The sequence below is a fragment of the Bos javanicus genome, chromosome 7 (assembly GCF_032452875.1).
Source record: "Bos javanicus breed banteng chromosome 7, ARS-OSU_banteng_1.0, whole genome shotgun sequence".
Taxonomy (NCBI): Eukaryota; Metazoa; Chordata; class Mammalia; order Artiodactyla; family Bovidae; genus Bos; species Bos javanicus.
In genome coordinates this window covers 82713333-82739296 of record NC_083874.1, presented here as the reverse complement: position 1 = coordinate 82739296, position 25964 = coordinate 82713333, and the positions used below count along the sequence as shown (strand labels likewise).

The following is a 25964-nucleotide window of genomic DNA, read 5'->3' as shown; positions in this document are numbered from 1 at the left end:
ATGAATCAAGGTAAACTGGATGTGGTCATATTTAATTAATGAACAAGAATTTAATTAATGGGCAAATTTATTTCAAATCACCATTACATCTACTTCTGTGGGCAAGAATCCCTTAGAAGAAATGGAGTAGCCCTCATAGTCAACAAAAAGTCCAAAATGTAGTACTTGTGTACAGTCTCAAAAATTACAGAATGATCTTGGTTTGATCCCAATGCAAACCATTCAACACCACAGTAATCCAAGTCTATGACCCAACTACTAATGCTGAAGAAGCTGAAGTTGAACGGTTCTGTGAAGACCTATAAGAACTTCTAGAACTAACACCAAAAAAGATGTCCCTTTCATCATAGGGGATTGGAATGCAAAAGCAGGACGTCAAGAGAGAAGTTCGCCCTCAGAGTATAAAATGAGAACTTTGGTTCAGAGCCAGGAAAGCCTGATGTGTATAGTTATTTCTCTAAACAAAAGTGCATTGATTGTACAATTTCATCCAAGATGATGCTGTTAGCTTCTAGTTTAAAAGGCAAGAACCGAGCTTCTTTGAGTAGAAGAAGACTGTATCCTATATAAAGTGTATCAGTGGTGGCAATGCACACCACATTCCACTCCAAAGAAGTGAGGAAATACCTGCTAAGATGTGCTGCATCATTTCCTGCTCTGTGTAGCCACACGGACTATGATAACATGGTGCAACCATGGATAATTAAATCATGAACTTAACCTAGGGGTGTGCATGTATTTGCCATGAATGTGCACACACACACGTGATTTACAACCCACCAATCACCTAAAATATTGCAGCTACACAACTACTAAATGGGACTGCTGAAAGGCTGATTCAGAACACACAGTTAAAACTTCTTCCTTATAGTTCAAGAAGCAACATCTGTGAAAAGTTACAAATTACCAATATGTTTAAGGTTGTTTGGAAGAATGTTTTCGAATTCTGTGTTTTCAGAAGACATCCATCACAAAGAAGACAAAATCACGCCTGAGATATGTGAACATATATATTTTTACTTGCTATCATACAGGAATAAAGAGTATATAAAATTATCTAAAGACTATACAAGTATTCTTTTGTACTTTTCGCCCAAACTATTTTAATGGTTTTATCTTGCAGTTGAGAATGTTCAACTCCTTCCTTTGCTGCTGCTGCTGCTGCTAAGTCGCTTCAGTCGTGTCCGACTCTGTGCGACCACAGAAACGGCAGCCCACCAGACTCCCCCGTCCCTGGGATTCTCCAGGCAAGAACACTGGAGTGGGTTGCCATTTCCTTCTCCAATGCATGAAAGTGAAAAGTAAAAGTGAAGTCGCTCAGTCGTGTCCGACTCTTGTCGACCCCATGGACTGCAGCCCACCAGGCTCCTCTGTCCATGGGATTTGCCAGGCAAGAGTACTGGAGTGGGATGCCATCGCCTTCTCCGACTCCTTCCTTTAGAGGTGTACAAATTTGTTCCAACCACTACAATTCTCTTAGAAAATAACCCTGCTGCTCCTAGATGATCAAACAGTTGGACAAGTAGTAGATTTATGGGAAGATCGGGAGGTGGGGAAAAAGGTCCAATATACAAACTAAAATTTCGTTCTTGAGATAAATTTAATGCCTAAAACTCTAATTAAGGTTGGAAATTTCTTATATATTTAAAATCACTGATGTTTGAGAATTTTCAGAGTTTATATCCCAAACTATGGCCCAAAATAATGCTATCCCTTGGACTGTCACTAAGCCCTTTTTGGGAGAGAGGGAGGTGGACTGCATGAGGGTGCTATGCATCAAGTACTTTTGAACAATGATTAAACAAGTCAAATGAATAATTTACTATGGATTTTTTAGATCCTTTAATATATAAATCTTCATTAATATATAAACTATAAAGTTTTAGAGGTTGGAGCATAATGGAGCATGGGAGCCATATCAGTTCAGTTCAGTCACTTGGTTGTGTCCGACTCTCTGCAACCCCACGACCTGCAAGCATGCCACGCTTCCCTGTCCATCACCAACTTCTGGAGCTTGCTCAGACTCATGTCTATCGAGTCAGTGATGCCATCCAACCATCTCATCCTCTGTCGTCCCCTTCTTCTCCCACCTTCAATCTTTCCCAGAATCAGGGCCTTTTCCAGTGAGTCAGTTCTTCGCATCAGGTGGCCACAGTATTGGAGCTGAAACTTCAGCATCAGTTCTTCCAATGAATATTCAGGACTGATTTCCTTCAGGATTGACTGGTTGGATCTCCTTGCAGTCCAAGAAAATCAGAAGCATCTTCTCCAATACCATAGTTCAAAAGCATCAATTCTTCGGCGCTCAGCTTTCTTTATAGTCCAACTCTCACATCCACACATGACTACTGGAAAAACCACAGCTTTGACTAGACAGACCTTTGTTGGCAAAGGTTAGGGTTTTTAATATGCTGTCTAGGTTGGTCATAGCTTTTCTTCCAAGGAGCAAGCGTCTTTAAATTTCATGGCTGCAGTCACCATCTGCAGTGATTTTGGAGCCCCCCAAAATAAAGTCTCTCACTGTTTCCATTGTTTCCTCGTCTATTTGCCATGAAGTGATGGGACCAGATGCCATGATCTTAGTTTTCTGAATGTTAAGTCTTAAGCCAACTTTTTCACTCTCCTCTTTCACTTTCATCAAGAGTCTCTTTATTTCTTCTTTGGTTTCTGCCATAAGGGTGGTGTCATCTGCATATCTGAGGTTATTGATATATCCCCCGGCAATCTTGAATCCAGCTTGTGCTTCATCCAGCCCGGCATTTCATATGATGTTCTGCATATAAGTTAAACAAACAGGGTGACAATATACAGCCTTGACGTATTCCTTTCCCAATTTAGAACCAGTCTGTTGTTCCACATCTGGTTCTAACTGTTGCTTCTTGACCTGCATACAGATTTCTCAGGAGGCAGAGAAGGTGGTCTGGTATTCCCATATCTGGAAGAATTTTCCAAGTTTGTTGTGATACGGTGTGCAGCAATTTTTAAACTTATTTGAATATGAAACCCTTTGTGCCTGGTGGGCTACAGTCCATGGGGTCACAAAGAGTCAGACACGACTGAGTGACTTCACTTTCACTTATATAATTGTATAGAATGAAGTCTGTAAATGGTATCATAAAGAATAACTTCTGTACTCAATATCATTTAACTTCAATAAACATCTGACTTTCTTTCCTCACTTATCCAAATCTCAGAGCGAGAGGCATTTTGTTCTTACCTATATATTTAGCAGCTCTTTTGACCACAGAAGCTAATGCTTTTTTCTAGTCAAGGGTCATTTAAGGAAGAGCTCAAAGTTAAGTTAGAGTTGCTTGAGATTTGCAATAATCCTTGTTCCTGCTCTATTAAGAACTTCATATCTAGGTTCTGGTAACTAGGTCTGTATGGTGTAGCCTGGTGTTTGACTCCTTGTCTTGGTCTCTAGCACAAACTTATTTGGCTGTAACTTGGGTTTGGCTCTTTTCTTAGCCACCTCTCCCAGGATCTGGAGCCCTGACTCTGAGACAAAGTTTTCATTTATAGGTCTCTTGTTCAGATACTAATTTCAGTATCTCTTAAAAGTAGCTTGCTTTTGATATAGAGAATCTATAGAGATAAGAAACAGAGCAGCTATTAGAAGGTAAAGCATAATTTCTAGGTGGGAAGAAATGGGCTGAAATAGTTGAAGAAGTTACAGACATTAAAGAGTTGATTAAATCATTTCGGCTGAGCATTTTGTTAGTTGGCTAATTTTGTTAATTGACTGCTTATTTCAGTAAGACTGGGACACTGACTCAATTTAGACAAACAAGTGAATAACGACTGGGTCATTCATTTTGTTAAAATAACACAACTATTCCACCTAGTCACAGCGATTTCATGTCATACCAACACAATGGCATTAGTAGACTTTTATTATATTAGATTTTTCAGGATGTTGAAAAAATAAGAGCTCCTAAATTTAGAAAAACCTGAAATTAAAATTCTTTCTGTTATTACATGAAAAAGCATTAATAATTTAAGCTAAGTGAATATAGTGTTAATTTACATACATACTGTGCCATTGTATATTTATAGAAAATAATTTTGCCATGTTTTTATTTATACTCAGAATTTTATCTAATGATATTAATACAGTATGTATAAGGATGAAAATAATTTCACAGTCTCTATAGTCTTTGCTAGCTGGTTCATTTTGTTTAATATGTAAAATTAAAAGGACATAGCAAACAACTCTACAAATCATAATTTCAAGTGATGTAAGAGAGTAAATAGCAAGGAGTGTACAGCAGATGGTTATACTGAATAATAACTCTTAGTGTTGATGCTATTCGACAGAATAGGATGAGGGTTCCCCAAGTAAAATCATATTGACTGGATTAGTCACACTCGAATTTTTAATGAATATTTATCAATATATACCAGACTCAAGGATTTCAGAGTCTTATTAAAAACAGGAAATCATCAAAAGATCTAAAAATATTCCTGAAAAAAAAAACCTGCATATTTATCAAAGGGAAAAAAAAAAAAGGCAAAATGTCAGTACAATTTTTCACCTCAGGACTGCTAACACATGCCAAATTAAACTATTATCCCTGTGAGTACTCTACATAAGTTTCAGTATGTTTTCAATTTTCTAGTTTCCTGTGTTTCAGAAGAATGAGTTTTATTATTGGGAATCCAAAACTGTACAACATTTAGCAGTTTGAAAGCAGAGCTAAAAAATGAAAATGAAATGAAGTATAATAGCTTTATATAAGTTTAAATGACTATATGTGAGAAGACACTGTAACGAATGAAATATCAGAGATATCTAGTGAATCTAATATTTCAATAACTCAAAAAGCAAAAAGCAAGGGAACCCAAGAAGAAAAGTCCTCTATGATGTGCAAAACAGAAATGCTATCATATACATGAGAAAAAGCTTAATTTTTAAGAAGGTTCCACAGCCCAGCTTGGGCTGGCCTCTGAGGAGCCTCCGCCTCACTGTACTCCCTCCGTTCTGTGCCACCTCCATTCCCACAACCTTCACACAGTCACCCTTATGTAGATGCTCACAGGCTGCTTTCTCTGCCTAAATCTCTGCTCTCTACTCCACTACTGTACTCCTCATATCTATGAATAATGTTTGTTTTCTCTCACGTAGACTAAGCTTTATGACATCAGGGGCTGTATCTAGTTTGCTCAGCATGTAAACATAAAAGAAAGATACACAAATGGATGAATCAATGAGTGTGGGCAAGTCATAGTCAAAATTATTTATTCTCAACAAAAAACTGTATCTACTATGCATTTCCTTAGACGATGTGAAATCATGTGGAAGTCATACAATGAATGCAAAATCTACTGAGAGGCTACTGCAGGAGATATAGAGGAAATATCATTGCGACCATCTGACAATAAATGTTTGAAATCCAGCAGATGCTTAAAATTGAAAGCAAGTAATGAAGTCAGGCTTCCCAGCTAAGTTTAGTCAGATATAAGGGTTCATTATGCCATGGTAATGCGACCATAAACACAAAACCCAATGATAAATAGACAAACAAAACAATACAACTACTAACTGTACAATGGATACTTTTATCAAGAAATTTGAAACCTCTCTCCTGTCAGGCTCAGTTTCCTCAAGGTATAGACTGTGCCTGTCTTGGCATCCTCTTTGTCCATATCAGAATTCTAAACTTCATGCTCTCAGGGTACCTTTACACTTTCAAAAGTTCTTGAGGACTTCAACAATTTTTATTCATGTAGACTCTATTTGCCATATTCAAAATAAAAACTGAGAAAAATTTAAACTACATAAGAAATAATTTAAAAATAATAAAGCCAGTACATGTAATAACATATTCTTCATAAAAATCATTACATTTCCCAAACAAAAATTTTGTGAGGGCAATGTTTCGCAAATCTGTTTGATGCAGACTTTTTGCCTCAATGAAATGTTCGTTATCCTAACATCTCAACTCATGACAACCAATTTGGGATGTTTACTGAAGGAGGACAGTCTGAACCAAAAAGTGAAAAACAGCACAAATTCAGTGTATAATTCCAAAATCTAAGAAATAAGTAGATGACTACAAAGAGACATTTTACTTGAAAAAATATCAAGAAGAATGAAATCAAGTGGCTAAGTTGAATGTTCTATGAGTCTCTTCAAAGCAGTACATTAGATCAAAATACTTTAGTGAACCCAAGCTGGATTTTAATATTTTTTAGTACCCTACATGCCATTTCTCCTAGAGAAGGGCATGCCAAACCACTTCAGTATTTTCGCCTGGAGAATCCCCTTGGACAAAGGAGCCTGGCAGGCTGTAGTCCATGGGGTTGCCAAGAGTCAGACATGACTGAATGACTAAGCATGCCACTTCTAATTAATCCATAGAAACCACAAGAAAAAAATTTGCTATATTTTTTAGCAAATCTGCTCTAAATATTAATAGGAATTAACTAAATACCAGGGAAAATGTATTGATCCAAACACTTTACAATCTCCAAAATCATTATTTTTGTTCTAAAAAATAGCCTGAAGTAAGTTCAGAAATAAAAAGATAATTTGAAGACTATGTAGATTCTTTTAATGTCACCTCACTACTTAGCAAAGAATAAGATGACTTACTTTTCCTTTTCTTGAAGCTGTTGCTCCTGAGAGGCCACTTTAGGTTCTGTCCCCAGATTTTTTTGCATCCGTTGCCTCCTCTTTCTACTTGGTGCAATATCAGGGATATCAGGACTTGAAATAATGGAATCATCTCTTCTTACAGTAGCTAAAATAAAATCACATAAAAATTATGTATATTTTTTGAGTACAGTATTAATTTGCAGCTTTAGTACCTATATAAAGTGACACAATTAAAATAGAGCAAAACTATTTTTATAAATTTATTAGATTTCTTATCTTTGACAAAGAACATACAAATAGGGAAAAGACAGTCTCTTCAATAAGTGGTACTGGGAGAACTGGACAGCTACATGTAAAGAATGAAATTAGAATACTTCCGAACACCATACACAAAGATAAATTCAAAATAGATTAAAAACCTAAATGTAAGACCAGAAACTATAAAACTCTTAAAGGAATACACAGGCAGAACCACTCTCTGAAGTAAATCATAGTGAGATCCTCTATGACACACCTGTTAGAGTAATGGAAATAAAAACAAAAATAAACAAGTGGGACCTAATTAAATTTAAAAGCTTTTGCATAGCAAAGGAAACTATAAACAAGGTGAAAAGACACCCCTTAGAATGGAAGAAAATAACAGCAAATGAAACAACTGACAAAGGATTAACTTACAAAATATACAAGCAGCTCAAACAACTCAATACCAGGAAAACAAACAACCCAATCAAAGAGTGGGCAAAAGACCTAAACAGAAATTTCTCCAAAGAAGACAAACAGATGGCTAACAAACACATGAAAAGATGCTGGAAAGATGTTCAACACTGCTCATTATTACAGAAATGAAAATGAAAACTAGAATGAGATATCACCTCACCCTGGTCAGAATGGCCATTATCAAAAAAATCTACAAACAATAAATGCTAAGGAGGGTGTGGGGAAAAAGGAAACTTCTTGTACTGTTGGTGGGAATGTAAATTGATACAGCCACTATGGAAGACAATATGGGAATCCCTTAAAAAACTAGGAATAAAACTACCGTATGACCCAGCAATCCCACTACTAGGCATATACCCTGAGGAAACTAAAACTGAAGAAGACACATGTACCCTAATGTTCACTTCAGCACTATTTACAATAGCTAGGACATGGAAGCAACCTAGATGCCTATCCAGAGAGGAATGGTTAAAGAAGCTTTGGTACATGTATACAATGGCATATTACTCGGTCATAAAAAGGAACACATTTGAGTCAGTTGTAACAGGGTGAATGAACCTAGAACCTATTATACACAGTGAAGTAAAAGTCAGAAAGATAAAAATAAGCATCATATATTAACACATATATATGGAATCTAGAAAGATGTTACTGATGAACCTATTTGCAGGGTAGCAATGGAGACGTAGACATAGAGAACAGGCTTATGGACACAGGTGGGGAGAGGAAGGACAGGGTGGGATGAATGGAGAGAGTAACAAGGAAACAGATACACTATCATATGTAAAACAGAGAGCCAATGGGAATTTTCTGTATGACTCAGGTAACTCAGATCGGAGCTCTGTAACAACCTAGAGGAGTGGGATGTGGTGGGAGGCAGAAGGGAGGTTAAAGAGGGAGGGAACACAGGTATACCTATGGCTGATTCATGTTGAGGTATAGCGGAAACCAACACAATATTGTAAAGCAATCATTCTTCAATTAAAAATAAATAAAAAAGATTATTCAATTTGATGAAATGAGTAGTTAGTATGTAATATTTCAATACCAATATAAAACCTAAAATATATTGTATATATGGAACAACTTGATCAAAATGGTCTTTGCCTATCTTGAACAACAACTTCTGAAATGCATAAATAAAAGTGAATTAGAGGCACATCTAAAGAGGTTGGGGGGAGATACTGCTACAGGAATAATGAATCAAACTGACAGGAAAACAACAATTATCAGCAGGAATGGAGACTTCCATTAGTGATCTAGAGATAATTTTCATAAACTTCTCAGTCAACTGTAGGGAATAAATACAAGAAAAATGGAAGAAAGTACTAACATATTGCTAATGCGGCTAACCCACTAAATTACCCTAAAAAATATTTGATATACATGAAATAGAAGCAACAAAAGACATATGCTTGATTTATATTCCTTTTTTTTCTATTAACAACTTAATTGCAAAGAGCTTAAGGGGAATTCAAAATATTCTTTCACTCAATACATAGTATATTCTATCACACATTTTTCTGTAAAATAAAAGAGCTCCTTTGTTATTGGTAAATAATGAACAATATCAACATAATTTGGACTTTGGATTGTCCTGTTGGTTCATATGATTTTTTTCCCCAGCTTGTTAATGTTTTAAAGTGATCAGGAGCAAGCTTCCATCCCAATGAAAAAGAAAAACTTAGCAATGTATAAAAGCCTTAAGAAGTAGAAATGAGGGCTAAAAATCCTATACAAGTCCATCCCTTTAGCATTAAAAAAGGGGCTGGTTTAGTGAAATCAAGAACCCTACACTTTTCAAAAGTTAAGCTCTCTGCAAAGATGCAATTAGAACTGAAGAATCTGTGAAAACATTTCTCCCTGTATCTCTACTCAGACATTTAACTTTTTGAAGAAACTAGCGTAATCAAATGTGTTCAGTAATTCCCATCTCTTTCATTTAAGAGGAACTGTAGAACTGTGATGACACACGGAGAAGGCAGTGGCACCCCACTCCAGTACTCTTGCCTGGAAAATCCCATGGATGGAGGAGCCTGGTAGGCTGCAGTCCATGAGGTCGCTACGAGTCGGAAACGACTGAGCAACTTCACTTTCACTTTTCCCTTTCATGCATTGGAGGAGGAAATGGCAATTCACTCCAGTGTTCTTGCCTGGAGAATCCCAGGGACAGGGGAGCCTGGTGGGCTGCCGTCTATGGGGTTGCACAGAGTGGGACACGACTGAAGTGACTTAGCAGCAGCAGCAGCAGTGATGACGCATAGGTTTAGGTGACTGACGTTTGGTGAAAAGGTTAAAGATCTACTAACTGTTAATATTTTTATTAGGATTGTAACTACAGAACTAACAACAAGAATGTAAAACTACACCGATTTTAAGTGCTCTGCCCAAACCTTAACTTTTTCTTCCAAAAGCTCTATTAATTTTAGTGTGTTAGTTTGCAGAGTGAATAGTTGTTCAGGCGTACATATGTCACATTCTAGAAAATGCTGCATTTTAGGTTCTCATTCTATGTAGTCCAAGCTTCTCTGAGTGGCCTGACATCACTCGGACACTACTGATCCCTCTCTAGAAATGTTGTTTTTTTTTTCTTAATTTTTTTTTCCTGGATATAACTACCAGTTTTGAGAATGCAGTGCTGGACACATTACTATGGGTTTTTAAAATATTATCTTATTAATCTTTAAATCTGTGAACTTCATTTTACTTATGAGGAAACCAAGAATTTAGAGAAGTTAAGACACTTGCCCAAATCACACAGCTTTTGCTTTTATATTTTATCATTATGACAATCAAAAAATATTTCTGCCTGGTGGGTAGAAATTTCTTGATAAAATATGCCCATCAAAGCATATTTTACTTTCCAAAGCTGCTTAAAGACACATAAGTTATAGTTGATTTCTTATACATTATTTTATTAAAATGTATTGGGAGTAAAGAAATATAAATTTAAAAAACAGATGTTTCTCTGAACATATTCCAGCTGAATGATTCCTTTATTCTTATAAAGCTATGAGGCGACTAAGGAAGATAATTCTGGTTTCCTGATTTCTTACCCAGTCAGCTGTCATACAGGGTTTAATCAACTGCATAAGCAATCAACAAAGTACAATCTTGTCCATGAATAAAACCAGCAAAAGTGTCAGAGTTAGAGGATGTTTCAACTGTAGATAGACTTGTAAAATGGAGAAAGATTTCATTTAATTACATGTTGGACATTTATGAGGAAAGAATGCTAAGTTTAAATTAAAATGTAAGGTGAATTTTTAAAAAATAAAGTTACATAAAAGTTCTGCCATTAATTCCAAAACTCCAGATAACAACTTACATTTTGGCACTCAACAGCGTATTTTATATGTCGAATGGTTATATTATTTTTATAATGCCAATAATTTACTTTAAAATGCAATGTGATTAAAGGTGTGTATTAGTAAGAGTGTTGCATCTACGCAAGAATCACAGACCAGGAACAATTTTGTGGGATTCTAATAATAAAGTCCATATACTTGAGGAGGCTACTAGAGGCACCTTTGTTATTTGCATGTCAATAACTGATGACAAAAATGTGTATCTATTGGTGAAAACAAGGCATGAAAACAAGCATGATGAATACTGCATACGAGCTCTCATGAGTAAAATTAGAGGCATTTTAGATACACAGATTGGCTAAAGCATTTTAGAGATACTCCCCTCCATTTTATGGACAGGTTATAAGAATTTAATGAGGGCTATTTATTCTTAGAGATGATGTACTGTCCTGAATCTTCAAGTAGTTTTCTGTCTAGTTGTGACTTCTGGATTACAGTTGTCTAATGCCAAGAAAACCGGCCATTCCTACCTCAGGAATCTTTATATTTGTCAAAAGTGAAGGTTTGATATGAGTGAGTGACTGGGACACCTTCAAGGACATACAGCTGGGACTTCTTCAAGCTTATAGAGCAGGTTAATGAATTATTTTATATTTGGTAGTAAATATTTAGTTGCCCGGAGAAGGCAATGGCAACCCACTCCAGTACTCTTGCCTGGAAAATCCCATGGACGGAGGAGCCTGGTAGGCTGCAGTCCATGGGGTCGCTAAGAGTCGGATACAACTGAGCAACTTCACTTTCACTTTTCACTTTGTTGCCAACTGTATATGTGAGAAAACCTAATCTGATAATTTACTATCATTATTTCTACAGTTTAAACTTCTTGGTGACGACTATGATGTATTGCAAAGAACTTGAGTTCTGTATAACCAAGAGTTTTAGTTCAGTTCACTGGTCCATTTTTATACATTTCTCTTCACAATTACAATGTAGATCACTGTAACACTGCCGTAATGAAAAAAGGCTACCATATAAACTTATTTACTAGTTAAACCAAATGTATCCCTCTTTTGGTTTGTTTTTGCACCATGAGAAACAGCTTTCCCTTCAATTTATTACATACATGAGTGTGTGCTCAGTCCATGGAATTTTCCAGGCAAGAATACTGAAGTGAGTTGCCATTTCCTCCTCCAGGGGATCTTCCTGACCCAGGAATGCAGGAACCCATCTCTCCTGCATTGCAGGTGAATTCTTTACCACTGAGCCATCAGGGAAGCCCTTACTATATAAATGTAATAGCAAATCATACTGTAATAGATTCCCTTAATTTATATATGGCTTTAAATGACGTTTTGTTAATAATTATATAGACTTTTAAAAGGAAAAATTTCCATCCTGTCCTTTCCTCTTCACCCTGCAATTTCAGAAACCGGAAAAAAAGAGGTGCTACTCCAATCTCTGGTACCTACATATTATTAATTGATCATTTCAAGCATTCCTCAAATTTGAACCATCCCACCTCTATCCACTACTTGTGCTTATGTTTGGTCCTCACATTTCATTTGGTCTCAAGGCTGGATACTTTATTCTGACCCCAGATGCCTTGAACATTGATTCTGGGTCTCAAAACAAGCAAAGCTGTTTTACATACAGCAGAAGGTGTCTGAACCACATCCACACAAAGTCAAACTTTATGGAGCCTCCAAAATGTCTATATTATTCATGCTCATTGTGCTCAGTCATGTTGGACTCTTTGGGACCTCATGGGCTGTAGCCTGCCAAGCTCCTCTGTCCATGGAATTTTCCAGGCAAGAATACTGGAGTTAGTTGCCATTTCCTTATCCAGCAGATCTTCCTGACCCAAGGATTGAACCCAAGTCTCTTGAGTCTCCTGCATTGGCAGGTGGATTCTTTACCAGTGCGCCACCTGGGAAGCCCATATTATTTATAACTTTACATATTTTAAGGGTGACAAAGTCTTCACTTACAAGTTTTACATCCCATTTTGAAGGGAAAAAATCAATTTACATGAAGTTTACTTAATACATACTCATTTTAGCTGTGAGGAAGAATCTGAATAGAGTTGGAAAGCATGACAAATGTTAAAAGGGAAATGAGAGGAAATTTGGCCTATATAGAGGAATCTTCGTGAGAGAAAAAAATGCAGGAAACGAGATTGGTTAAGTATAGGATGCAGGGAAGGATTACATGAAAAAAAAGATACAGAGATACGCTCAATAAATTTGCAAGCTTCCAAATCCAGGCAGAATATTGAATTTGATATTGACTGAAGAGTTTTGTTTTGTTTTTCCTGAGATTCCACACCCAGAATTTTCAGTTTTTAATATTATCATCAGTTTCTTTGTCACAACAATGTGTCTTTCACTATTTCAAGGAAATAAAGAAGGAAAAAAAAACTATTGCCAATTAACTTATTATGGCTGAAATAGTGAGTAGGAGAGCTGTGGGATGAATTTCAAGTTCTAATTGGGTTCACTGCATCTAGAAAATGAGGAATCTTTATACAAGCTTGGTTATTGTGAAAGGTGGCTCCACAGAAAGCCACACTTCTTCTTGTCTGACAGAAGAACTGCAGGATCTTGGCAGCAGGAGTTCAGACATGAGAATGCCTCGGAGTTGGCCATCCTGGGTACTCTCAAGGGCGAAATAAAATGGCACTGTTGGTTAAACTGCCTAAGCCCCACGAGTTAAACTACCTGGTAAACGTCTATTACTGACCAGACACATATTAATATGTCTTTTGTCACCCGAACATTATTGACTGGGAGGTGTTTCAATATTCACTTACATAGCATATAGCTGGTCACAGGTGTTAGTTTCTACAAAAATCCCTGGGTCAATAATGTGTTACGTCTTTGATGGTTAAACATCTAAATCTCAATGTTTTTAAAAATAATTTTTTAGGTTTATAATTCATTTTATTAGGAATTCATTATTATCTCATAGCTATGGACATTTTCCCCCTTCTTCCTAATATGCATTACTTCACGTATCTATGGAACTCTAATGGAGACTGCCACCAGAGATTCCTGTCCCCCTCCAAACATGTACATCTCTCTAGAGCCCCTGAACCCACCTCCTCCCCTCAAAATTAATGTCCTGAGGCATGTTAGTCATGACAATGACTACTTCACTCTTAAATTATTGAATGAAGGAGCTCTGATCTTTAGGTCCTTTGACCATGAAAAAAAAAATATGTGCTATTTTCAATATGCCATGTTCAAACAAAAACTTTGAGTGGTTTCACATCACCTATAAAATAAGATCCTAAGATCCTAGTCCTGCATTCAAATCTCTCTACAATGAAACCCTCACCTTCCTCTCTGACCATACCTCCCACAATCTTCTGCTAAAGAATTCCAAGGCCTCTAGGGTTCCTCCACCTTCCTTTTTTGTTCCTTACTTTCCTTGTCTTCAATGTCCTCCCATTTTCTATTGGCTCAACTATGTGTCCCCTTCCAGCACAGCTCATTTCAGCCATTTCAGTCACTCCCAGTTTAATAGTTTCAATCCACAGCAATCTCCCCTACTCTACAGGGTTTATAGTTTGAACCACTCATTTTACACATACGATCTTGTACTGTTATTCTTTTTATGTATATTTCCTCTTTCTCAAATAGATTATGAACACCCAACAACTAGAGGTCATGTCTTAGTTAGCTACATCCCCAATGTATTATGTAATAGTGTTATACATGAGGAATATGATGACTTGAACTCTTATTCTGAAATGTGTAACTTATTTTTTAATCAAAACTCATTTACTTATGGTCCTCAGAAGTATAGAGAAAAATCCAACCAGAAGACCTGGATCTGGATCTCTATTTCTGCCATTTACCTTGGGCATATTACAGATCTTTAAGTTCCTCTGTGAGAAAATGGATATTAACTATGATTAAATGGGTTAATATAAACTGTTTTATAAATCATAGTGTCAGAAATATTTGATATCAGCAATAAGTATTACTGACAAAATGTGTGTGTCCTTACAAAAGATCTGAGATTCATTTACTTATTCAATTTAAAAGTTTACTACTATTATTTTCTATTATATAAGTTTCGGGTATACAGCATCATAGTTCAACATCTGTAAAATGATTTTTATTTAGGTGAATCTGACGAACTTTCAGGCTATCTTATATAGCTTCTTAGAGACATAAAAATTAAATTAAAAAAGTAAAAGGTAAGATAAATTCATGGTTTTCCAAATTCAAAATAACTCAATTGTCCTAGTATTATTATTTGTTATGAACACAGAGTAGCCAGACTCCTATGGCTGTTTCCTGCTATTTTATTCAGTTGGTCATTTCACAAATGTTTATAATCATTAAGTCATTGTGTTTTATTTCGAAAGATATAAAATATTGAGGGGAAAACTGAAAATCCAGACCTAAAAATACTACCTTTAGTAAATCTGAAACTTCAAAAAACATACTCTTCCTCTCACCAAAGAAAATAACCAATCAATGTGCCTCTGTAGTTTGTCTTACTGACAGGTATGAAGATAAGCAAAAAAAAACTGAGATAAGGTCAATCACATCATACCTCAATAAGCGGTATCTTAAAGTGACGTATCTTGAGGTAGTAAATTTCTAATGTGACCAAATAAGCACACGTTATTTTCCCTCACCATTCATCAAATAGCCCTTTTCATATCTGTTATCATTTTCTACCCAGTTTTCATAACCTAACTTGAATAACTGATTAACATCTTACATGGAAGGTTGATGATCTAACCTATTATCAGCAATCACTTAATAAATGGATAATAAACACTGCACTAAACTCTTAAAAGTGTGTGTGTGTGTGTGTGCGCACATGCATGTGTGTATCCATGTGCAAAACAGACTTTTCCAAAAGTCAGGCTCCTCTTTTAGCCAGCACAGCTGGGAGTCAGGTGTAATGACAAATGCTTTACTATATTGGGGTAACCCAAAAGGTCATCTTTGGAAATCTAACACTTTCAATGTCAGAGGCAGGGTGGGCCACTGAAGATAAAATACAGACTCCAGAAGTATTCATAATACAGAAGAAAATGTAAGTTGAACATACTAAGGATTATTCCATATCCATAAAACAATCTACTTAAAAATGTATTTATTATTTCACTTATTCACAAAATATTCACTGCGTATTTTCTATGAGTCAGGCACCATCCCAAAGGTACCTTCACCATGCATTCAAAAAGCTTACAACTGAGTAGGGCAGAAAGACACAACTATTTTTGCAAGAAAGCAGTAAGTTATACAAACAATTATAGAGGAACAAATTTGAAAGTTCTAAGATAGGTGCAAAGAGTTGACTCATTGGAAAAGACTCTGATGCTGGGAGGGATTGGGGGCAGGAGGAGAAGGGGATGATAGAGGATGAGATGGCTGGATGGCATCACCAACTTGATGGACAAGAGTTTCGGTGAACTCCAGGAGTTGGTGATGGACAGGGAGGCCTGGCGTGCTGCAATTCATGGGGTCGCAAAGAGTTGGACACGACTGAGCGACTGAACTGAACTGAAGATAGGCACAAGTTTCCAAATTTTTACTGATATTTTCAAATTAATCTGTGAATTTTTAATTTCTCTTTTTCATGATGAAACACTAAGATTTGATTTTGTATTCTGTTTTCTTTTTTTTCTTCAGTTCAGTTCAGTTCAGTCGCTCAGTTGTGTCTGACTCTTTGCAACCCCATGAATTGCAGCACGCCAGGCCTCCCTGTCCATCACCAACTCCCGGAGTTCACCCAGACTCACGTCCATCGAGTCAGTGATGCCATCCAGCCATTTCATCCTCTGTCGTCCCCTTCTCCTCCTGCCCCCAATCCCTCCCAGCATCAGAGTCTTTTCCAATGAGTCAACTCTTCGCATGAGGTGGCCAAAGTACTGGAGTTTCAGCTTTAGCATCATTCCTTAGGTATTACTTTCAAAAGCTTAATTGTTAGTATCAGGTGGCTCTAAAGTAAATTTGCCAAAAGAGAAAACTAAAAGACTAGCTTGCTCTGAGCAAACTGATAAGAAATGACTGGGTTTCAAAATTAAGTTTTAATTTCAAAGTGAAGTCAAACAACATATCTGAATTAAAACTCTAAAATTACCTTAAAGATAGTCCTTCATATGGCCCCACAACATCCTTAACAGGCTTCATCACACTTTTAATAATTTATCTAATATTTATAAAGCTCAGTGAAGGTAGAGACTGAGTTCCTTATGCACTACTGATAGTATGAGTATAGGCCGACTAGCATGGTCTCTAATACATAATGGGTATAAATTCTAAAATACTAATAGAGTTAATGACTTCTTAAAAATATTTTAAATCTATGTAAAATACTATATTGTTGATTAGCTATGGTTGCCAGGCTAGTTAACATTAAGAAAATAAAAATATTAGTGGAGAAAAGCAGTTTATGAAAGAGCAACATTAGCTTTCAATTTATATTATTTTATAATTAAAAATAATAAACATTGGAAAGCAGTTTTAATGGTTAATAAGTTTTCAGAAAACAAAACTACAATTTTTCAGCTTTCACCAGCGTTTTCAAAGGGTCTCTGGCTATGACCTACGTCATGAAATGTTTGGAGACAATATAAAGCTTTCATCGTTGTACAAGAGTCAGGTATGGACTTCTGTCAACTTACAACTTTTTTTTTCAGCATTTTCTTAATAGATTTAAAGCTTTTTAAATTCTTCATTCTTTTTTGATGTTGCTCAACTTTTAATAAAACCTGGACACTTTTTGCTTAAGGGGATTTTATTGAACTAGTATAATTGAAAAAATGGACAAAAATAAGTGAAATATAAAAACTTTTTAACGAAATGGTACAGGAAATCTTCCAGTTCACTGTTATTTTACATTGTCTGCAGTGACTTTAGGTGAATTGGTTAGAACTAGGAGAAGGTGATGGCAACCCACTCCAGTACTTTTGCCTGGAAAATCCCACGGACAGAGGAGCCTGGTAGGCTGCAGTCCATGGGGTCGCTAAGAGTCGGACACGACTAAGCGACTTCACTTTCACTTTTCACTTTCCTGCATTGGAAAAGGAAATGGCAACCCACTCCAGTGTTCTTGACTGGAGAATCCCAGGGACAGGGGAGCCTGGTGGGCTGCCGTCTATGGGGTCGCATAGAGTCGGACACGACTGAAGCGACTTAGCAGCAGCAGCAGCAGCAGCAGGACAAGGTCACTAGTGCAACTAGGTCAAAATGAGAATAGGATGAAAGTGAAAGTAAAGCGCTGCTTAATTACCTGGTGAACTGAGTAGGTAAAGGTCATTAATCTAGAGCATAAACCCTTTCTTTGAATATTCACAAGGGTGAGAAGGAGAACTTGACTGACAAGTTCCGTGACATGACACACTTGCCCATTTCATTTTGCTAGAATTTCCTCAATCTTAGAAAGAATTAGATAGACTTTGATACATTAACAAAAAGTGTTTTATCTGCACTTCTTTAAACCCCTTTCAGTTCAGTTTAGTCACTCAGTCATGTATGACTCTTTGTGACATGATGGACTGCAGCACGCCAGGCCTCCTGGAGTTTACTCAAACTCATGTCCACTGAGTTGGTGATGCCATCCAACTATCTCATCCTCTGTTGTCCCCTTCTCCTGTCTTCAATCCTTCCCAGCATCAGGGTCTTTTCAAATGAGTCAGCTCTTCGCATCAGGTGGCCAAAGTATTGGAGTTTCAGCTTCAGCATCAGTCCTTCCAATGAACAACCAAGACTGATTTCCTTTAGGACTGACTGGTTGAATCTCCTTGCAGGCCAAGGGACTTTCAAGAGTCTTCAACACCACAGTTTAAAAGCACCATAGTTTGCCACTGTTTCCACTGTTTCTCCATTTATTTGCCATGAAGTGATGGGACTGGATACCATGATCTTTGTTTTCTGAATGTTGAGTTTTAAGCCAACTTTTTCACTCTCCTCTTTCACTTTCATCAAGAGGCTCTTTAGTTCTTCTTTACTTTCTGCCATAAGGGTGGTGTCATCTGCATATCTGAGGTTATTGATATTTCTCCCGGCAATCTTGATTCCAGCTTGTGCTTCATCCAGCCCCACGTTTCTCACGATGTACTCTGCATGTAAGTTAAATAAGCACAGTAACACTGGAACCAGTTTGTTGTTCCATGTCCAGTTCTAACTGTTGCTTCCTAACCTGCAAACAGATTTCTCAAGAGGCAGGTCAGGTGGTCTCCTATTCCCATCTCTTAAAGAATTTTCCACAGTTTTGTTGTGATCCACAGTCAAAGGCTTTGGCATAGTCAGTAAAGCAGAAATAGATGTTTTTCTGGAGCTCTCCTGCTTTTTCGATGATCTAGCGGATGTTGCCAATTTGATCTCTGGCTCCTCTGCCTTTTCTAAAACCAGCTTGAACATCTGGAAGTTCACAGTTCACATACTGTCGAAGCCTTGGAGAATTTTGAGCATTACTTTGCTAGCATGTGAGATGAGTGCAATTGTGTGGTAGTTCGAGCATTCTTTGGCAAACCTCTGTAAACCCCTTTATGATAAGGTGTAACTCTTTGGTGCCTCTTTGGTGTAACTTAGCCCATATGGAGTAATTCTATGAAGAGGCAAAAATGAAGCTGAATTTCCAAGGTGTCCTTGAAAACTGTGGGATATTTTTTCAAAAGGGAGATTCCCAGATCCATGGTGCTAAACATGTTGTGCCAACTAGCTTTCAAACCAAATGTGATTAAAGCAATCCTTTCACTAAAAAGGATTAAGCAAAAACATGTGCCAAATGGTCAAATAACTAAGATAACATTTATACTGAATTAATAAAATACTTCACAAGGATCCTAAACCTGACTCTGTTAATCAGTGTCTTAATGACTTAGTGCAAATCATGTAACAATTCTGTGAAAGATTTTATTTTTATTCCATAAACTCAGGTGTGGAGAAATTAGACCAAATAGTTATTCCTGGCATTAAAAAATGTCCTGATTCTAAACTTTAAGTTACTATGCTTTTAAAAAATGATTATCTTAGTAATTGATATTATCTAAATTTTGTTAGAAAAACAAATGTGCTTTCAGACCTTTCTGAAGCACTTCTAAGTTAGTTTTAGGTTAAATGTTCTGCCCAAATGAGAAAATTTTTCTTTAGAAATTTCATTTCCAAACATCCATACATTCCTAAACATTTTACACTGTTTAATAATGCTTCTAGATTCTTAATTTTCCAATAAAAATAAAACAGTCCAAAATGCAGCACTAGGCCATTCAGGTATGAATTAAATCAACCCCCTTAACATTATCACTTTCATGCATTGGAGAAGGAAATGGCAACCCACTCCAGTGTTCTTGCCTGGAGAATCCCAGGGACGGGGGAGCCTGGTGAGCTGCCATCTATGGGGTCGCACAGAGTTGGACATGACTGAAGAACTTAGCAGCAGCAGCCTTAAGATTATACAGTGGAGGTGATGAACAGATTTAAGGAATTAGATCTGATAGACATAGTACCTGAAGAACTATGGATAGAGGTTCATAACACTGTACAGGAGGTGGTGAACAAAACCATCCCCAAGAAAAAGAAATGCAAGAAGGCAAAGTGGTTATTTGAGGAGGCCTTACAAATAGCTGAGAAGAGAATAAAAAGGCAAAGGAGAAAGGAGAAAGATACATCCAACTGAATGCAGAGTTCCAGAGAACAGCAAGGAGAGATAAGAAAGCCTTCTTAAATGAACAATGCAAAGAAATAGAGGAAAACAATAGAATAGGAAAGACTAAAGATCTCTTTGAGAAAATTAGAGATATCAAGGGAATAGTTCATGTAAGGACGAGCTCAATAAAGGACAGAAATGGTATGAACCTAACAGAAGCAGAAAAGATTAACGAGAGATGCAAAAGTACACAAAAGAACTATTCACAAAAGGTCTAATGACCCAGATAACCACAATGGTGTGATCACTCACCTAGAGCCAGATGTCCTCGAGTATGAAGTCAAGAAACATCACTATGAACAAAGCTAGTGGAGGTGACAGAATCCCAGCTGAGCTATTTCAAATCCTAAAAGATGATGCTGTTAAAGTACTGCACTTAATATGCCAGCAAATATGGAAAACTCAGCAGTAGCCACAAGAATGGAAGAGGTCAGTGGTCATTCAAATCCCAAACAAGGGCAATGCCAAGCAATGTTCAAACTACCATACAATTGCACTCATTTCACATGCTGATGCTCAAAATCCTTCAAGCTAGGCCTCAGCTGTACATGAAATGAGAACTTCTAGATGTACAAGCTGGATTTAGAAAAAGCAGAGGAATCAGAGATCAAATTGCCAATATCCACTAGATCATAGAGAAAGCAAGAGAATTCCAGAAAAACACCTACTTCTGCTTTATAACACGCTAAAGTCTTTGATTGTGGGGATCACAGAAAATTGTGGAAAATCTTAAAGAGATGGGAACACTAGATCACCTTACTGGTCTCCTTACAAATCTGTATGCAGGTCAAGAAGAAACAGTTAGAACTGGACACAGAACAACGGACTGGTTCAAAATTAGGAAAGGAGTATATCAAGGCTGGTTATTTTCACTCTGGTTATTTTACTTAAATGCAGAGTACATCATGTGAATTTCCAGGGAGGATGAATCACAAAGAGGAATCAAGATTGCTAGGAGAAATATCAACAACCTCAGATATGCAAATGATACCACTCTAATGGCAGTAAGTGAAAAGGAACTAAAGAACCTCTTGAGGAGGTTGAAAGAGGAGAGTGAAAAAGCTGGTGTAACTCAACATTCAAAACACTAAGTTCATGGCATCTGGTCCCATCATTTCATGGCAAACAGATGGGGAAACAATGGAAACAATGATAGACTTTATTTTCTTGGGCTCCAAAATCACTGCAGACAGACTGTAGCAGTGAAACTAACAGACACTTGCTCCTTGGTAGAAAGGCTATGACAAACCTACAGAGTTTATTAAAAAGCAGAGACATTACTTTCCTGACAAAGGTCCATATTGCCAAAGCTGTTTTTCCAATGGTCATGTACGGATGTGAGAGCCGGACCATAAAAGAGCCTGAGTGCTGAAGGATTGATACTTTCGAATTGCAGTGCTAGAGAAGACTCTTGAGAATCCCTTGGACTGCAAGGAGATAAAATCAGTCAGTCCTAAAGGAAATCAATTCTGAATATTCATTGGAAGGACTGATGCTGAAGCTGAACCTCCAATACTTTGGCCACCTGATGCAAAGAACCAACTCATTGGAAAATACCCTAATGCTGGGAATGATTGAAGGCAAAAGGAGAAGTGGGTGACAGAGGACTAGATTGTTGGATGGCATCTTCGACACAAAAGACATGAGTTTGAACAAATTCTGGGATACAGTGAAGGACAGGGAAGCCTGCATGGTGCAGTCCATGGGGTAACAAAGAGTTAGACATGACTTAGCAAATGAACAACAAAAATAACAACAATCACCAAAGTACAGAGGAGTAATTAAGGTCACAGACAGAGAAAAATAAAGTAGGGGAAAACTGTTTGGGGTTTTCCTAAAGAGGGTAGATAAACTGGTATTAAATTTTATTTTAAAGACAGTGCATAGAGCAGATAATCACAGTTAAGCAAAACTACCCTTGAACATTCCTTAAACTGCCCATTAAGTTTAATAATACATAGTATATATAACTGTACAGCTGACTCATAAGGGCAGGAGAAGAGGTCATTAGAAGATGGGATGGTTAGACAGCATCACCTATGCAATGGACATGAACTTGGGCAAACTTTGGGATACGGTGAGGGACAGAGGGGCATGGTATGCTGCAGTCCATGGGGTCACAAAGAATCAGACATGACTGGGTTACTGAACAGAAACATGATAATATTCATGCATAGCTATTTAAGAATACCATAGTAAAAAAAAAAGAATACCATAGTATACAGTTTCATAGAGAAATTAAATTCATAAAGAAAATTACCCATGATTTTCAGTAATGGAAACAGATTATCAATTTTATGAACAGAATTATGAATTCCACTGAATACATATAATTATGAATGGAATTATGATTGGAAAGATTCAACTTTTTTGTTCTGCTACTTTAATCTTAATCTTCTATGAAATATATATCAGTTTTTCTGATCTTTCCTTAGTCAGATTTCTTTAGGATTCCAAACTAATTTTTCACTGTTTTCTTTCCTGGGTCACATCATCACTTTATTTGCTTGCCAACCTAAATAATGATGACTGTTTGTTTCTTTGTCAATAGTTAAAAACTTCAAAGTTAGTCATACTTGTTCCTAGATTTTTCACATCCACACCTGTAGACATACACAGTTGGCAGAACTATTTAAAAATGTAACTTTTTTTGTTTTTAAACCTAAATTTACCTAGAAAGTTTAATTAAATAAGGTTAAATTAAGTATTTATATGATGCCACTTCAGTATAATTAAAAAATGACTAGTCCAAATTTCAATCTCTCAAGGTATTTTAATCATGCAAGAGGAAGTAGTGACGTGATAGCATAGCAGGCCTCACAGAGTTATGTATCTTCCTGTTCCTGAAATTCATAAAACAAGCTTTATGCACAGATGCATTTGATAGCCTACAGTGAACAATGCTGGATCCGTGATCTCCAAAGAAGATTTAACTTTGGGACCAGGGATCAAGCTTGATCGCTCAGAACTTTTGTGTGGCAGAAGATTTATTACAGTGAAAAAGGACAAGAGAATGCTTCTAACACAGACATCACAAGGAGGATAGAGAGTGCCCCACTCACTAGTCTTATTAAGGCCTTATATACTTTCACCAGACCAACTCCCACAACACAGATCTTAAATTAACAAGATTAGAACTAACAATAGAAAGGTCTCATCAGACCCACTCCCACAAAATACATCTTAATATAAACACTATTAGTCAGAAGGTTTTTGTTAAGAAGAAACATGTTCTCGAGCAAGATAGATTGATGTTATATAATCATGAGTATGGTTCAGTTCAGTGGCTAAGTCCTGTCTGACTCTTTGCGATGACCCCATGAACTGCACCAAGACAGGCTTCCCTGTCCATCAACAACTCACAGAACTTACTAAAACTCATGTCCATTGAGTTGCTGATGCCATCCAATCATCTCATCCTCTGTCATCCTCTTCTCCTCCTGTCTTCAATCTTTCCCAGCATCATGGTATTTTCAAATGAGCCAGTTCTTCACATCAGGTCAGGTGGCCAAAGTATTGGAGTTTCAGCTTCAGCATCCGTCCTTCCAATGAACAGTCAGGACTGATTTCCTTTAAAATGGACTTGTTGGATCTCCTTGCTGTCCAAGGGACTTTCAAGAGTCTTCTCCAACACCACAGTTTAAAAGCATCAATTCTTTGGTGCTTAGATTCTTTATAGTCCAACTCTCACATCCATACATGACAAAAAAGGCTATGGAAAAACCATAGCCTTGACTAGATGGACCTTTGTCACCAAAGTAATGTCTCTGCTTTTTAATATGCTGTGTAGGTTGGTCCTAACTTTCCTTCCAAGAAGTGTCTTATAATTTCATGGCTGCAGTCACCATCTGCAGTAATTTTGGAGCCCCCCAAAATAAAGTTTCTGTTTCCAGTGTTTTCCCATCTATTTGCCATGAAATGATGGGACCTGAAGCCATGATCTTAGTTTTCTGAATGTAGAATTAAGCCAACTTTTTCACTCTCCTCTTTCACTTTCATCAAGAGGCTCTTTAGTTCTTCTCTTTCTGCCATAAGTGTGGTGTCACAAAATAGGCAAACTGTTACTATGAAGAGCTAGAAATGTTTAGGTATTATAATTTTAATAAAATAAACAAAGATAAGACTACCAATAAAGAAATGTCTTTCAAATAATATAAATGCAGTATATTCTCACATTTTTTATATTTATGATTAATCCATAATAAACTGACCATTTAAGAAAATAGTTTATCGTGTTTCCTGTTATGCTGTAGGTTGCTGAATGAAATTATTTAAATTACTGATGTTTTCATTGCTAAATCAAAATATCACTAAGGAAAATATCAAAGATTTTATAAATAGAATCTGAAACAGAGCAAAACAATTGTTGTTAAACATAAACAAAAATAACAAAATAAGCATTAGAAGTATTGAGTAGAGTTCTCTGTTCCATATGGGAAAAGAATCTAAAAAGTAGTGGATATATGTATAACTGATTCACTTTGCAGTACACCCGAAACTAACACAACACTGTAAATCAACTATACTCCAATAAAAATTATTTTAAAAAATTAAAATAAGTCTGACTGATTTGTTTACCCATAAACATAAGTTCTTTCAAAAAGCTTCTGAAAACAATTTTAGACAATTTATTTCTAAAAAACTATTCATTATAAGAAAGAGAAATTAAGGAAACAGTTCATCACTGCAACGAAAAGAATAAAATACTTAGGAATAAATCTACCTAAAGAAACAAAAGACTTATATATGGAAAAGTATAAAACACTGATGAAGGAAATCAAAGATGATACAAATAGATGGAGAAATATACCATGTTCATGGGTCAGAAGAATCAATATAGTGAAAATGAGTGTACAACCCAAAGCAATCTACAGATTCAATGCAATCCCTATCAAGCTACCAACAGTATTTTTCACAGAACTAGAACAAATAATTTCACAATTTGTATGGAAATACAAAAAAACTCAAATAGCCAAAGCAATCTTGAGAAAGAATAATGGAACTGGAAGAATCAACCTGCCTGACTTCAGGCTATACTACAAAGCTACAGTCATCAAAACAGTATGGTACTGGCACAAAGACAGAAATATAGATCAACGGAACAAAAGAGAAAGCCCAGAGATAAATCCACACATCTATGGACACCTTATCTTTGACAAAGTAGTCAAAAATATACAATGGAGAAAAGACAATCTCTTTAACAAGTGGTGCTGGGAAACTGGTCAACCACTTGTAAAAGAATGAAACTAGAACACTTTCTTATTTAACTTCTATGCAGAGTACATCATGAGAAACGCTGGCCTGGAAGAAACACAAGCTGGAATCAAGATTGCCGGGAGAAATATCAATAACCTCAGATATGCAGATGACACCACCCTTATGGCAAAAAGTGAAGAAGAACTCAAAAGCCTCTTGATGAAAGTCAAAGTGGAGAGTGAAAAAGTTGGCTTAAAGGTCAACATTCAGAAAATGAAGATCATGGCATCTGGTCCCATCACTTCATGGGAAATAGATGGGGAAACAGTGGAAACAGTGTCGGACTTTATTTTGGGGGGCTCCAAAATCACTGCAGACAGTGACTGCAGCCATGACATTAAAAGACGCTTACTCCTTGGAAGGAAAGTTATGACCAACCTAGATAGCATATTCAACAAAGGTCCTTC

At 36.7% G+C, this 25964-nt stretch overlaps 1 protein-coding gene across 5 annotated transcripts in view; it reads right to left on the bottom strand.

Annotated features, from left to right (window-relative positions):
* Positions 1-25964, bottom strand: part of XRCC4 (X-ray repair cross complementing 4) — a 390397-nt gene that overhangs the window by 194093 nt on the left and 170340 nt on the right. For all 5 annotated transcript variants that reach the window (XM_061424328.1, XM_061424330.1, XM_061424326.1 and 2 more), the window contains exon 7: positions 6596-6743. In XM_061424328.1, the coding sequence (XP_061280312.1) occupies positions 6596-6743 (148 nt within the window). The remainder of the gene's footprint in view (positions 1-6595; positions 6744-25964) is intronic.